At 42.4% G+C, this 14,837-nt stretch overlaps 1 protein-coding gene across 3 annotated transcripts in view; it reads right to left on the reverse strand.

Moving 5' to 3' along the window:
* Nucleotides 1-1,446: 1,446 nt before the first annotated feature.
* LOC139391656 (homeobox protein Hox-A3a-like) overlaps nucleotides 1,447-14,837 on the reverse strand; it is a 35,419-nt gene continuing 22,028 nt past the window's right edge. The window contains exons 1-4 of one of the 3 annotated variants that reach the window (XM_071139070.1): nucleotides 12,847-13,066; nucleotides 11,398-11,458; nucleotides 6,977-7,565; nucleotides 1,447-3,775 (exon numbers count right to left, since the gene is read on the reverse strand). In XM_071139070.1, the coding sequence (XP_070995171.1) occupies nucleotides 2,979-3,775; nucleotides 6,977-7,448 (1,269 nt within the window). In that variant the 5' untranslated portion in view covers nucleotides 7,449-7,565; nucleotides 11,398-11,458; nucleotides 12,847-13,066 and the 3' untranslated portion in view covers nucleotides 1,447-2,978. Of the gene's footprint in view, nucleotides 3,776-6,976; nucleotides 7,566-9,613; nucleotides 9,999-11,397; nucleotides 11,459-12,846; nucleotides 13,067-14,837 lie in introns of those variants that run through there. The other 2 variants (XM_071139069.1, XM_071139071.1) reach the window with 2 other exon arrangements.

A 14,837-nucleotide genomic window follows, 5' to 3' on the forward strand; every position in this document is an offset into this window, starting at 1 on the left:
CAATCTTACTTGCTAAAAGGTCTGACAGCTCCGTGCCCTCAGAACACATTTAAGGCTTCTAACTCTCCCCTGGATCAAATGCAGCCAGGAAGCGGGGAGAAACACTGGCCACTCAGATTAGAACACGTTTCTGTTTGCTGTCACAGCTTTTCTGTCGCTTAAAGAGTGTTTTAAGACATTCAAAATACAAGGAAAATGTAGCAGATGGGCGATAATGCGCGTAACGGTGAGTAGGCTAAACCAACATCTCCATTGCATTTTTATTTCTGGAATTTATTTGTGCTTGTTTACAAAAGTCCATATTTTCGTTGGAGCAAACATTTGGGTTTGTTGGAGGTGAGAAGAGTACGCAAAGGACGGGGCTGCTGAGGAGGAGAAGGATGGCTTTTGGGAATTACGCATAGGCTTTGTCTGCAAGGCAAGGAGTGGGTGGAGGCTTTCTGTGAACCCTACTCCGACCTACACACATTTTTTACAGGGTTATTCTGAGGGAATGATTTAGGACCCCTTTCCCACGGATGGAAATACAATGAACAACAATTCATTTTTTTTTAAACAAAAAGTTATTTATGGTGCGTTAAAATCTCCTACATATGAGTCAAATCAATGCTGTGTCTGTGTGTGTGTGTGTGTGTGTGTGTGTGTGTGTGTGTGTGTGTGTGTGTGTGTGTGTGTGTGTGTGTGTGTGTGTGTGTGTGTGTGTGTGTGTGTGTGTGTGTGTGTGTGTGTGTGTGTGTGTGTGTGTGTGTGTGTGTGTGTGTGTGTGTGTGTTTTGGATCCAGAGCTGCTCAGTCTATGCTGACAGACCAATTGTTCTAGGTTCCCCTGCTAACCATATGTCAGGATCACAGAGCTCTTGCCCTATAATATCTGTCATTTTGTCATCGTTCTAAAGGAAATAAATTCGAGTACAGCTTTTGTAAAACTTTTCAATAATACTGAAATGCATTTGAGGGGAAACTATCAATTTACTAGTAAAGTACTTGTCTTCGATTATTGGTAGGGAAATAGTGCACCGTGCATGGTACTGAATGTTGCATCGTGTTCTGCATTATCGGTCTGTATTGACCTGCTTTATATAATTAGTCAATATGCTCATTGAATTATGTTTAAAAATCTAAACTTGAATGCAGTCAAATTAATTCAATAGAAAATACGTGTTATTCTATATGTACGACAGCTTTCTTTTTCAGACATGTGTGAATTCAATTTGGGCGTGCCACAACAAAGGAAACTGAAGTACACATTCCCTAAAGCTAGTCTTCAGAGAGACATACACAAGCTATAATTGTCATACTTATTTTAACGTGATTGCACAATATTAACAGCTGAGATTATGTTGAATACTTTTTGCTTCTTCTAAACCTGTATAATTATTATTGTGAGCAGCGAATCCCGCGGCCTACATAGGCTTATTTAGCTGCATCAGATAGCATATAAATCAAATATTCATATGTCCTGTACTACACCCCCTTCATTAAGTCTCATCTACATAATTTACATTTGTAAATAACTATAATTATGAGCTTAACAGGCCATTTTATGCATCCTATAGCGCCATAATACATTTGAAACAGTTCCACCTAAAATGTGCTGATTGAATATAGGCCTATCAGCAAACGTTTCCCACTAACGGTTTCTCATTTAACCTATTTTATCCTAACAGATACTGCAGAAGATCCTCGTGAAACTTGTGTTATTATGGATGTGCCCATGCGGAGGAGGAGCGGAACAAGGCCACGGCAAGAGCTTCTGAGTTGCCCACGCGCTAGAGGAGACAAAACAAGAGGCCTACAATGTTTTAGTGATTTATTGTCACTACAAATTAAATATGATGTTATAGATTATTAAAGGTATTACAGATTATGAGATAATGGGGATACTGTTGTTTTTGTGAAATAGCCTACCCTCTAAAGTCCTACCAGTTTTTTTCTACCTCACAAATTAGGCTATTTATGGGATATTAAGGTGTTTATTATTACTATTATTCTTATTATTATTCCTTCCTTATTGTAGTTTGTGCCATTGTGTTCTACGTTCTAATTCCCTCGAAATTAAGGTTGAACGATACATTTATATTGAAAATCATGTCTTTATTTATCCGAACTGCAGCAGGATGGAATGTATGACATTGAAACAGAAACTTGGTAATATCTTAAATATATTTTTTTGCAATAAAAAAAATGATAATGTCTGTCCTTCCTTCCAACCTTATTGCATGATTGCGTGATTTACATTCGTAGAGAAATCAAATACCTCCTCGAAGAAAAATAACACCAACATATTATGTGCTGCTGAGAGTCGTCTGTCTGTGGTCTGTCCGTCGTCTGTCTGCCGTCAGGTAAGGGGTAGAACTAGAGGTCTGTTTCCAATAACCTTCTCCCCGCATACAAAGAGCACAGGGTGGTTAAATAATACTAAAGAACTCCATATTACGTCAGAACAAAAATAAATAACATGCTGAAAGTCCAACAGAACACAATTTGGGTAGGTCATAGGCTGGAGCTTCCAGACCTTCGTTTGTGTGTTTGTCTCAAAAAACCCTGCACATGATTCCTATAAGGATCCTTCCACAAGTGCAACAAAATGCAAAACAATAACACACAAACATATATTCAACTGTGGATAAATAACAAAAATTCACATAAAAAATAATACCATAATATTTGTTCATATACCCTGTTTGATTTTTGTTTTTAGAAACAAGTTTAAGATTAAATAGGTCTATGCATTTGTGCCCCCGCGCTTGTCATATCAGATAATATGTCTGCGTGGAACAATGACACCATAGCAAATAGACATCATATTTTAAGCAAAGTGATTGCTTTCCTATCCTACTTCACACATTCAACTATTTAAAAAACAAAACGTAAAACAAAGAAAAGGTGGAAGAAGCTACTGAAGAAGAGAAGGAACAAAGCGATGGTAGGTCTGGAGGTATAGGACAATGGGGCGGAGTGATCCGGGGTGCATCCCGGCTACAGATGCGTAAGTTTGGGCGCTTCCTGAATTCTTCCCTGAGAGTAGTGCGGCGTAAGGTCTGTGTACGTCGGGTTCGGATCACACAGTCCGTGATGGTGACTATTGCCCATAGTGATTGCTCCATTGTAGTCCATGTGTGTGGACGGCGGGTGCGAGAGATGGGTCAGGCCGAAAATGGAGGACCCGTTGTTGGGCATCGAATCGATGTAGCCTCCGCTAACATACACAGGGCTGCCCTGCTGCAACTGCGCCCCATAGCCCCCATTGCCTTGGAGAGGATGCGCGTCATACTCGGGCGTGGGCGAGCCGCCAGTCCCGGAATACTTCTTCTGAGAGGGCGGGCAGTTGTTTAGGGAGCTGTTCAAGGGAGGAGGATATGACGTGGACATACCGTATGCATTATGAGGGGGCTTATTGTAAGACGTTGGCGACTGGGACTCATAGGGGACACTGTTAACCAGAGAATGCATAGAGGTGAGGTATCCTCCACCCCCACAACTGGGAGATGGACCGAGGGGGCTCCGAGGGGACTGTCCCCCGGGAGAGGGCATCATACCGCACCCTTTCTGATCCTTTTTGTACTTCATCCTGCGGTTCTGGAACCAGATCTTAATCTGCCGCTCCGTGAGGTTGAGCAGGTTAGCCATCTCGACCCTGCGGGGTCTGCAGAGGTAACGGTTGAAGTGGAACTCCTTCTCCAGTTCCACCAGTTGTGCGCTGGTATAAGCCGTACGGGCTCTTTTCGACGCGGCTGACCCGCCCGGAGGGCTCTTGTCTCCTTGGCAACTCTCAACTGCGCGGAAGAGGAAAAGGAAGACAGTCAATCAGTAACCAACCCCAGCAGCAAGCACAAGAACAAGACCCACAGAGTGACAAGATACACATAGCTGATAACACACGTCTCTCCACATGGACCGACTCAAATACACATATCATTAAGAATTCTACAAATGCAGATAAAACAGAGATGTCCCAGTAGACTGTGGATGTTACTAATTTAATTATATCAGACATATCATTAACTATGACTGTATACATGCTGAGGCCGGCTCTTAAGTGTCAGCTATGCTTTACGCAAAAGCCAAATTAAAGTGGTTATAATTGTGTGTGTGCGCGCGCGCGTGTGTGCGTGTGTGTGTGTGTGTGTGTGTGTGTGTGTGTGTGTGTGTGTGTGTGTGTGAGAGAGAGAGAAAACGAAAGATTAGATAGGGTTGTTGGACCACATCCATACACAGCCGTGCTGTGCATTATAATACCTCCTATATCTCACTGGAGCTGTATTCAAACATCTGTATTCCTCAAGGCGCATGAGCTAAACCTCGCCATGCCTTCTCCATTGAGTCTCACCATGCTGAATGGCTGGGGCTCGGCCGCTGCACAGCAAGGTGTTGGTCTAGTTACCGTTTGTGGCATGTTGCCAACATCTAATAAATTGTACTTCTAGCTACTGTACAGCCAGAGGCTGAGCGAGAGGAATGCAGCATGCCACCATGTTCCTACTGGGCACTGACATCAGTTGAAAGTTTAGTTTAGATTTACATTTGGTTGAGTTGTCAACTAACTTGAATTCGACATGAAATCAACCAAAAATGTTGATTTAGGTTCAAAGTTGGGTGAAACAAATACAAAATTATCTTATCTAGATAACTTTTTGCAAATCTAAAGAGTTTTAGATGATGAGAATCACATTTAAATTGTTGGTTGAAACGATCTGGAAACAACATTGATTCAACCAGTTTTTGCCCAGTTAGATTCTTTTTTTTAGAGTTGGGGAGAGAAATATTTTCATCATCTCAGTTTCAGAAACGAGGCTACTGTACTGCTGCTTCCTGGACCCCTGGAAGACAAGCGGCTGCTTTTTTATTGCTCCTTTATTTAACTAGGACAGTCAGTTAAGAACACGTTCTTGTTTTCCATGACGGCCTAGGGGATGCCGTGTTCAGGGGCAGAACGACAGATTTGAAACTTATCAGCTCCGGGATTCGATCTTCCAAACTTCGGTCCAACGCTCTAACCACTGGGCTACCTGCCGCCCCATACTGCTTTAGCTTGAGCAGTATGGGAATCCTAATAAAACACATTTAAAAGGTAGGAAACATGCTATAATCATTATATATAATTATACAAATAAAACATGTAGTAATTAGACTGTTTAAAACAAGAGCTACTGCTGTAATTGGAATTATTGGCATATGGTTGAGGGTTCTGTGAATTATTGACATATGGTTGAGGGTTCTGTGAATTATTGACATATGGTTGAGGGTTCTGTGAATTATTGGCATATGGTTGAGGGTTCTGTGAATTATTGACATATGGTTGAGGGTTCTGTGAATTATTGACATATGGTTGAGGGTTCTGTGAATTATTGACATATGGTTGAGGGTTCTGTGAATTATTGACATATGGTTGAGGGTTCTGTGAATTATTGACATATGGTTGAGGGTTCTGTGAATTATTGGCATATGGTTGAGGGTTCTGTGAATTATTGACATATGGTTGAGGGTTCTGTGAATTATTGACATATGGTTGAGGGTTCTGTGAATTATTGGCATATGGTTGAGGGTTCTGTGAATTATTGACATATGGTTGAGGGTTCTGTGAATTATTGACATATGGTTGAGGGTTCTGTGAATTATTGACATATGGTTGAGGGTTCTGTGAATTATTGACATATGGTTGAGGGTTCTGTGAATTATATTCATACCTGTGCGTAAAAAGCAAGCTTTAGAAGACCTTTCTATTCAATCAGCTTTAGCTGATTTCTGCACAGCGTCTGTTTTGACGTGTCAGAGTTGGAACTACATTAGAGCGGCTCCTGACATTATACCTAAAACAGACATTGCCATTTGCTGCACTGGAGTTCTCATTAACAGAAATTCCATGCAGCCTTGTTTACACGTTCCACCACAGGAATGTGAGATGTAATCTACACCTCCATTATGATGATAGAAATACTCATTATTTTGTTTAATGATTTGTCTATTTGAACGTAATTATTTCTATACAGCCTACACTTTCTGTGTCTGAACTTCTAACTCGAGTGGGGCGGGTGTGGCTTCGTGACAATGATCGCAAGAGCAGCTGCTCACCGATTTGACTACCCCTGACACCGACAAAACATCCATCCGCTATGCGGGTGTCTTCTAAAACCGGTAAACGCTCAATCTGATTGAATCTAGGCCTCGGGTTTGAAAATGTCCCTTTGGCATTAATTTGGCAGACATCATGACAAACTCCTGATAAATGTGATTCACTAGATCTTCTAGATGCCTGAATGCCCCACTTATTTAACTTCTCACCAAATATATTCCCAAAAGGTGGCCATAAATAGGCCTACTATAGCCTATGGAGACAATATGATTTGGTAAGGCCATGGGAATTTAAGCGCCTTTGAACTTTGGGTTACATGTTGGTAAACAACTTCCTCCCCATCCTCTGGCTCTTCCTGTAATCAAAACAATGGAACAAATTGGAACAGCTGTTTTTGCATGTTTGTTTGTTGTCCTGCACACAACGTTGTGTGATCCGGGCCAATATGTGATGTTTATTCTAGCATCAAGTCAACGCTAGAGCATACGGACAACAAATGGTGCATGAAGTAAGGCCTAAAACTATGAGGAATGCATCACAATGGAGTATTTCTAATGAACAGGACTACATCATAATATGTAATAAAGGATGCGTTATATATCAACATATTAAGATGACATTGGAGTATGCGTAATAGGCCTCTGGAATGCATAATGATGGAAGAACCATATGACATCACAGGAGTGTATGCGTAATAGGACAAGATTAGGATAAATAATAAGGAATACATCACAATGGTAGAACAATAGTTCGTTCAGTTGTGAGGCAAACGTTTGAGAATATCAATGTATGCAGCATAATCAAACCTTCTATTGTAACCTTGGTTGGTTCTTCTGTTTACGCACGAATAATGAGGTGTATTTTATCACGTGTTTCATCAGCAGTGGGGGTCTAGGTCATATACCTGAGCTGGAGCTACTGGTTTTAGGCTTCTGGTTCTGACGGGACTCTTTCATCCATGGGAAGATATGTTTCCGGGTGGTGGAGGTCGGCGAGCTGTGTACGGAGCGATTTGAGTCTGCTTTACTGGAGCCGTTGCTCTTGTTCTGGTTGAGAGAACCAGGGGACTGTGACTGGAGAGGGGGTGGCGGGACAGACACCGACACCTGTGGTTGATTGCTTTCGGTGAGGACGGGTGGCTGCGCCGCCTGGATGGCCGTACTCCTATCACAGCTCTCTGCTATCTCCCCCGGCTTCTTCAGTACGACCGAGCCGTCTGGGGACTGCAGGGAGCAGGCGGGTCGATGGTACTCACTTTCCACATGAGAGGCCCGGGGATATTGAACCTGATTGGCGTCATAACTGAAGCCATTTGCGCTTTGATACGGGTAGCCACTGTAAATTGCGGAGCTGTCGAGGTAGGTTGCCTTTTGCATCTCGCCGTTTCCCAATATTTATTTCAGAAACTGACAGGGTCTTGACACCCTTGTAGAATAACATTGGCACCCCTTGGTCACGTGACGCCTCTCCGCCAATGGCCTCCTCGGGTGAACCTAGGGTTACAAGAAGCACCGTGAGGAGAAGAAATGGTGGCGATCCATCTTACTTTTCAATACAGGGCTGACACCAGCGACTATGGAGGCAAGATAGGGACAACAGTTCTCTTGCTATTATCATTTACCTTCTGTTCACAATACAGGGCACAAAAGCATGCACAAACCTCATATCACCACCTGTACCAACTGTATCAAAATAAATACTTTTATAAAAGCATAAAATTGTGCCATATTAATAATGGTGCCAAAATGAAATGAGAAAAGACAGTTTAACAGGTTAGTTATAGAACACAAAACGATTGGCCTATGTTGTGTACAAGGTCAGAAGGCTAAAGGTTGTCATTAGGCTTTATTATATTACATGTAATATTATTATTTGTTAGCTAAATTGCACCTACAAAATACACCTCAAATCTCCCATAGGCCTAATCGTTGGACGGAATACGCGGGCCAGCCCTCAACGCGGTGTGCTGTAGTCTACCCCAGCCCAACCACCTGGCTGAAATCTCTGTCTGGGCTAAAAGCATAAACAACCACATTCCCCAGTTTTTGCTGCATATTTTTGTAGAACCAAGATTGATGACAGGGCCAGGAGGAAACCTGAAAAACCGGGCGGGCATCCGCGCATCTCCATGACCACGACGTGAACTTTACCTCGCAGGCCTATAATAATGGCTCCTGTCGCTGCTGTCGACGCGGGCGCCCGTCCCGGTGATGTATGGGGGTCAGTAGCTGGCGGGATGCAGAAAGCGGGCCGATGAACAGCTAGGCTATGGCTCGATCAGGCACACAGAGATCCGGGATGTAGCCTAGAACTATAGGGTTTACTAGCCTTCTACATGGCTACTCAAGGAAGAAGCCTAGCTATTGTGGCTACAATGAGTAGGACTGCCCAGTCACTGCTAGCAGTCTGGCTGAGGTTGGCAAACTAGGGTCATATCCAACGAGAAGTTATTGAAATACTATCCAATTGAATTGATAGGTATTTATTTTAGTTATTCGATGTGGGCAAATGGGTACAATACACAAGTTTGTAAAATAAAACAGTTGGGTTTTCGTTAGAGTGATTTCAGGCTTAATTTGTGAAGCCTTGTAGTCTTAATAAAGCAACAATAGGCAAACGCTTTTGCCACAGCCACTCTAAAGGTACCCCAATGGACATTATGTTTATAAACAAACAAACAAAGAACAGATTAAACATAAACGAGTCATTTGATGCAGCAGTATCAAGTAACAAACTATTTCAAGTCTGAAGCTAATTTCATAGCTACTGGCGACTGGGATAGGTTCATAGGCAGATTAATGTAGGCTATTGTGGAAACTTAAATGAAAATAGGAACACATTGTATAGCATAGTTATCGCAGTCCAAAGACAGTTAATTCAAACAAATTACTGCATTTATTCATGATAAAACGGTGAAAGTGGAGAAGGTTTGTGATGTATGATATTAATTATATTTCTATTCAAAATAAATATATTACTACTCTATTAGGCTGTTAGAATGTAGTACTAACTGTGGGCAATTGTAATAATAGTGATATTAATAAATCAATCGTATCAATCATAAACATTACCATTATCTTAATATACTATGACCTATAAGATATTTTAAAATCGTAGAAAATGGGTAGATAATTAGTTAACTACCGCTCGTTACAGACAATGCACCACGACAAAAAAAAACTGTCTGAAAACCAGACCCTCTTGCCCTCAACACACCGTAGAACGAAAATGAATTATAGATCCCATCACAACATCTGCTCTTAACGCCATGATCTGGAAAACCTATCAGAACGCTTTTTGATGCATTTCCAAAAGAAATAGTCCGGTACAAACAAGAAAGACAGGGCAGAAAAGAGAAGACCGAGAGAAGACAGACTCGAGCCTTCTAATGCTCAACCCCCCGCTCCGCGCGAGAGAGAAATCTGTCTGCCTGTGTTGTGTGTGAACTCTTCCTGAACCGAGATGTAAGTCATACAGTGATAAATCACCGCGGACACAAACTCTGCCATTTACAACCGAGAGAGATTTCTGGCCTGCTTACCTTTTCCTCTGACGACGAATGCAGAGCACAACGCAATATTTCTCATTCAACGACTAAATGGATCAGAACAGTAGTCCAGACAGAAAGTTTAGCTGGGGTAGAATCAGCAGCTCATACCTAGCTCATACAGGACTCATCGGCTCTGTGTGTAGAAGAAACGAATTCCCTTTTTTTCTATTCGACGTCGATGGGTAAACCGAGATTACGAAAGCAGGCGCGAGCACTTGGGTCGCTCAGATAAGCGCTATCTGCCCACACGGTTGAACTTATCACATGCTAGAGCAGTGCCCATGCCTCATACCAATATTAAACCTAGGCTATGCTGGACTATGTGTACAAGTACGTGCACAAGTACCATGCAGACATCACCAGACCAGTGAACTCCCCCGAAACATAGCGTCACCATAGACAAGAACAATTATGCAAATGAACTAGCGCCTTGAACACAGAAAGCCACTTCAAATCGTGTGGCTCTCCTCCCCCACGTGATGAAGTAGTATGGGGAAAATAGAGCATTACAAAAACCACGAACACCCATCCCCTAAGTGTTTTATGGCATTTGTTGTTATTTATTCCACACAGAATCGAATAACATAAGTACACAGATTTACGCAGCACAGCAGATGACAAACAGCACATTACCATTACCAACATTTTTGCATTTTATGTAGCCTATCAAGCCTTTTGTTTACGAATGGTGCTGGGAGTTTTGGTTATTTTCGTTGCAATATTTCACCAATTTCAAAGTTCCTAGGATGGAATAAGTATGTTTCCTGAATGGTATAAAAATAAATAAACGATGCGTTAATGAACAGGGGACGCCGCAGATCAAAGCCTTGGTTGGGATGAACCAAGGGAAAGACCCCCCATCAGGCTCTTGGTGAGAAAAATGGAAAGGAGGGAAAACAGAGGAGGGAGACTAGAGAAACAGGGGGAGAAAGAAACCGAGAGAGTTTGGGGAATCCCTCTGCATGCTGACGTTTGCGGCCAAGGCAAAAATATTTATGTCCTCTTGTATCTCTAGGCAGTAAACACGTCTTGAGCACTGCTTCTCTTGTCTTCTGAGGCCGCAGGATGGATGGATGGAAGGAAGGACAGAGTCAGCCAGCCACACAGTAAAATATATAGACTAAAACATTCGGACGGCGTGGGAGGGTGAGTGGGACAAATATTCACGTGTGAGGATATTTTTTAGCAAACATTGCCTTTTTTTTTCAAGGCAGAATAATGACTTGGTATAATTATTTTCTCCTTTGTGTTTTGCCGAAATGCCGAGTCGTGATTTCCATTAATGTGGGCCCTAACTACGAGCTGAGATGTCCTGGAGATTGTGGGAACAGAAGGCAGATTGATATTAATACAAAAAGGACGAATACAACCCATCAAACATTGTTGGGCTTTTTGGCTTTTTGGTAAGCTAAGTTTACAGCAAGTTAAGCGTTGTCTATAGTCTACGCCTAGGCTGATGGTTTTCAGAGATAGGATTTAATTTTAAAGGAGGAAGGCACCGCTCCAAGAGGTGCGATTCCCCCCATCGTTTTATAGTGACAAATTAGACTACAAAAGACATGTGGAAGAGAACGAATTATTGCTCTCAGGCGTTTCATATCACCACAACAAGCTGTAGGAAATGTAAGCTACAGGCTATGGATGTGTGTGTATGCTACACGCATGTGTGTGAGGGCAATGGAATAGGCGTCTATGTGCTACTTATTAGAATTGAATAAGGATATGACCATCAAGCATTTGTAACATAAATCGATAAGGACATAATATGGACTTACCGATGGCAGGGCAGGATCACGTGAAGACTGTAGGATGGATGGAATTTATTTTGGCAAAATTCTGAAAGAAAAATGTAAATGAACGTTACTAGAGCCATACTGTTTTTTTCCCTAATAAACCTATAGGTCCAGGATTACACCTAACATTTAAATGCGTATCATTATCGATAAGAACAATATGTATGCTATAGTAGCTTCCTACCATATTTGACAAGATAGTAAATAATTAAATTAAGTAACAATCCAACAATTTCATTTTGAACAATAAATTCCTACAACATTAACCGACAAAATAAGTCACGCAAATGTATCAAATGTAGTTGAATTGTGATATGTCCTGCAAATGTAGCCGCTATTCAAAAAGCCGAAATATTGTGTCATATTGTAGTCATATTTATTCGTTTGCAACAAAGTTAGTTAATGTTCTTTAAATAAGATATATCATCCACATTATCAGAAATAACCAAATGTTTGGCTAGTAATAAAAAGAACACACCTTAAAACCAACAATTAGATGTATCGTTCAATTTTCAAATTGTGTTTTACAAAACTATCCTGAAAACAATAAAGTAGCTTGTACTTTTGTACAGATCCTCTATTTTTGGGTGTATTTTTCTCCACCATTGGAATTGGATCGAATAGTCATTAGCTCTCGCGCAACGGCTGCCCCATGTCCCCGCGCCCATAAATCACACTCGAGCGCCATGACCTCAGTGCGGCCGCGCGGTCCTGGATGGCACTCCGTCTTCCATTATATCCTCGTTTCCCTGGCGGAGCGGCACAACCCTACAGCTTTTCTTAACTTTTTATGGACCTCAATTAGATTTATCCTTTCCCGAGAAAACCCATGTATAACACCACAAATTAATATATTTTATAGGGAAAGGAATTACAACTCCGAGCAGGACGTCATGACTGCTTTCACCTCTGTTTTTTTCTTCTTCTCGCCAACAGACGTTCAAATGGCTGGGTTTATTTGCAAACGGATATGTAGGCCAACTGCAAATCTGATGTATCTGGCTATGGCTGCCTAACCTGCATACGGTTCTCTAGCTGAACAAATAGCGAGTCTCTGTAGCATAGCAGAGGAATCTGAGGATTCTGATGAAAATGAAACTGGGGAAAATTGTAATTATATATATTTATTTTTTTGGGGGGAGGGGGGATATTTAAAACACCAGTGTAGTTAGGCTACACCATGGGATGGGAAATTGTTATATAGGCTTGGAAACTAAGCTCAAATGTTCCCACGGTATAGTGAAGGAAATATCAGTGAAGTTATGTTTAATGTAATTCATTTTAGTAGCCAAAAACGTGAATATCGATACTCTCTAAAGATGTTCCAGTCTTAGTTTTCCAGCCAGGCAAAACCATGGAGTCTTTTTTCTTACTGACCTCTGCTTCTCGCGGCAATAACTCACGACAGTAACGAACAATCGGCGGAAATACCTCAAAATAAAATCCATCCCCCCGAAGCACGAGCTCTGACTCTGTCCGCGAGGAAAAACATATCCGTCCGTGACAGCACTATAATACCGTCCACAAAAACCAAGAACATATTTCTCTCCTCTCTCCCTCTTGCTTCCTCTCGTTGGCAAATGTCTAGAAAGCCCGGACTCCACTCACGGAAAGTGGGGTGACGCGCGCAATCGTTGTATGGCCAGACCGGGGCTCCGTTTTTTTCTTCGTGCCATAACACTGTATTATGCGCCCTGCTCACGTGACACAACGTCAACTTAAATCCCTTTTATTTGAGCCTGTGAATCATTAATGGAGGCAGTCATTGCCCCTGAGGAGAAACGGATCACTTTGGAGGGAGGATAAAGAGGGTGGATGACACTGCAATGTATCTGGCAAAGGGACATATCTCTCGCAATGCCACTTTACATTCACACGTCACCCGATTCCAAAGCGTGTGTGTTCGGTCGGTTTTGGAGGCTTTCGAGTGGCGCAGCGGTCTAAGGCACTGCAACTCAATGCTAGAAGTTTCACTACAGACTTTGGTTCGATCCCGGGTTGTCTCACAAAAGGCCGTGATCGGGAGTCCCAAGGGGCGGCGCACAATTGTCTCAGCGTCGTCCGGGTTAAGGGAGGGTTTGGCCGGAATAGGCCATCATTGTAAAATAATAATTTGTTCTTAACTGACTTGCATAGGTAAATAAAGGTTAAATATATTTAGTGCCCATTTAAGTAAACAGAGAGTGCTAATCCCGATGCAATATACTGTGATCATTGGCCAGCTAGCCTTGAGCCACTGGCAGAGCAAGAGAAGCGTTTGCCGCTGCGGTGTGACTGTGAGATACAGAGAGGTCTTTACGGGTGGCGGATGGATCACTCAACACCTGAGTCACCCCTTACTATTTTATTGAGAGATAAGGCTGGGGCTATTGTGTGCAGAGGCCCCCATCATCACCCCACATCCCGAGCTATAGTCTACAACCACTCACTCACACATTCAGACAATAGCCTACATGCTGGCGGACCAATGGAAATCAAATGTGTTATAGTTAGTTACCTGTCCGAATGCTGAGTTAAAGGTGTGCGCCCCGGTAGCCGGGAGGTGTGTGTGTCAGTCAGTCAGTCAGTGCTGAGCTGAGAGGGCATAGTGCATGCGGGAGCTCATTGAACTGAATATTTACCCCCCTGGTCAGTGCAGGGACCCTCCATTCATCCTGCAGCTCTTATGCATTCCCTACGGCCAGTTGAGTAATGCTGGAAATTATAGGTTCGCACAGAGGTCATACTCAATTCCCAGTATGGGGGGGAAGGATCAGGTGGTAATATGGCAACGAGCCTACTCTTATGAGATGAGGGCCAACGACAATAGTAATCTTTGAAATAAATGCATATTCTCTTGCAATCCATAATAGGTCCACAACTTAAATTATGAACGTATTGTGGCGCACTACATGATATCGTTTAGCCTTCCCGGGCATTGCCTAAACCTTGACCGGAAGAGCAGCCCTTCTCTCCGCACCGCTTGGCGCTTGATTTCCGTCAACACTGAGCAGCGGGCGTGGAAATGTTCCTCCACCATAACTATTAATCACGCCAAGCGGACATGGAGCGCATCCCCCTCCCACATCACAGCACCCTTTGTCTTCTCAAACTACAACTTGAGCCGTTTAAACTTTTAAAACCTGAACAGGAGGGAACAATCTCTTATCAGTTTACATTTCAGACCACTTTATGGATGATTGGGAGTGAGGAGGCTATGCATTTATTATTTATGTTGGATTACAATTAAGGGGGAATCAGATTAGATTCGCATTAATTCATGTTCTAGTTTTTGTGAAGAGGTGAAGTCATTTAAACTCCTTTTTAGAGTTTGGCCTGTACTTTGGGATACATTTTAGTGATACAGAAATGTGATTAATATCTTTCTCTGTTCTTCTAGTTCGGCCAGATTTGCATACCACTCCACCAGCGCGGAGAGCACG

The sequence above is a fragment of the Oncorhynchus clarkii genome, chromosome 32 (assembly GCF_045791955.1).
Source record: "Oncorhynchus clarkii lewisi isolate Uvic-CL-2024 chromosome 32, UVic_Ocla_1.0, whole genome shotgun sequence".
Taxonomy (NCBI): Eukaryota; Metazoa; Chordata; class Actinopteri; order Salmoniformes; family Salmonidae; genus Oncorhynchus; species Oncorhynchus clarkii.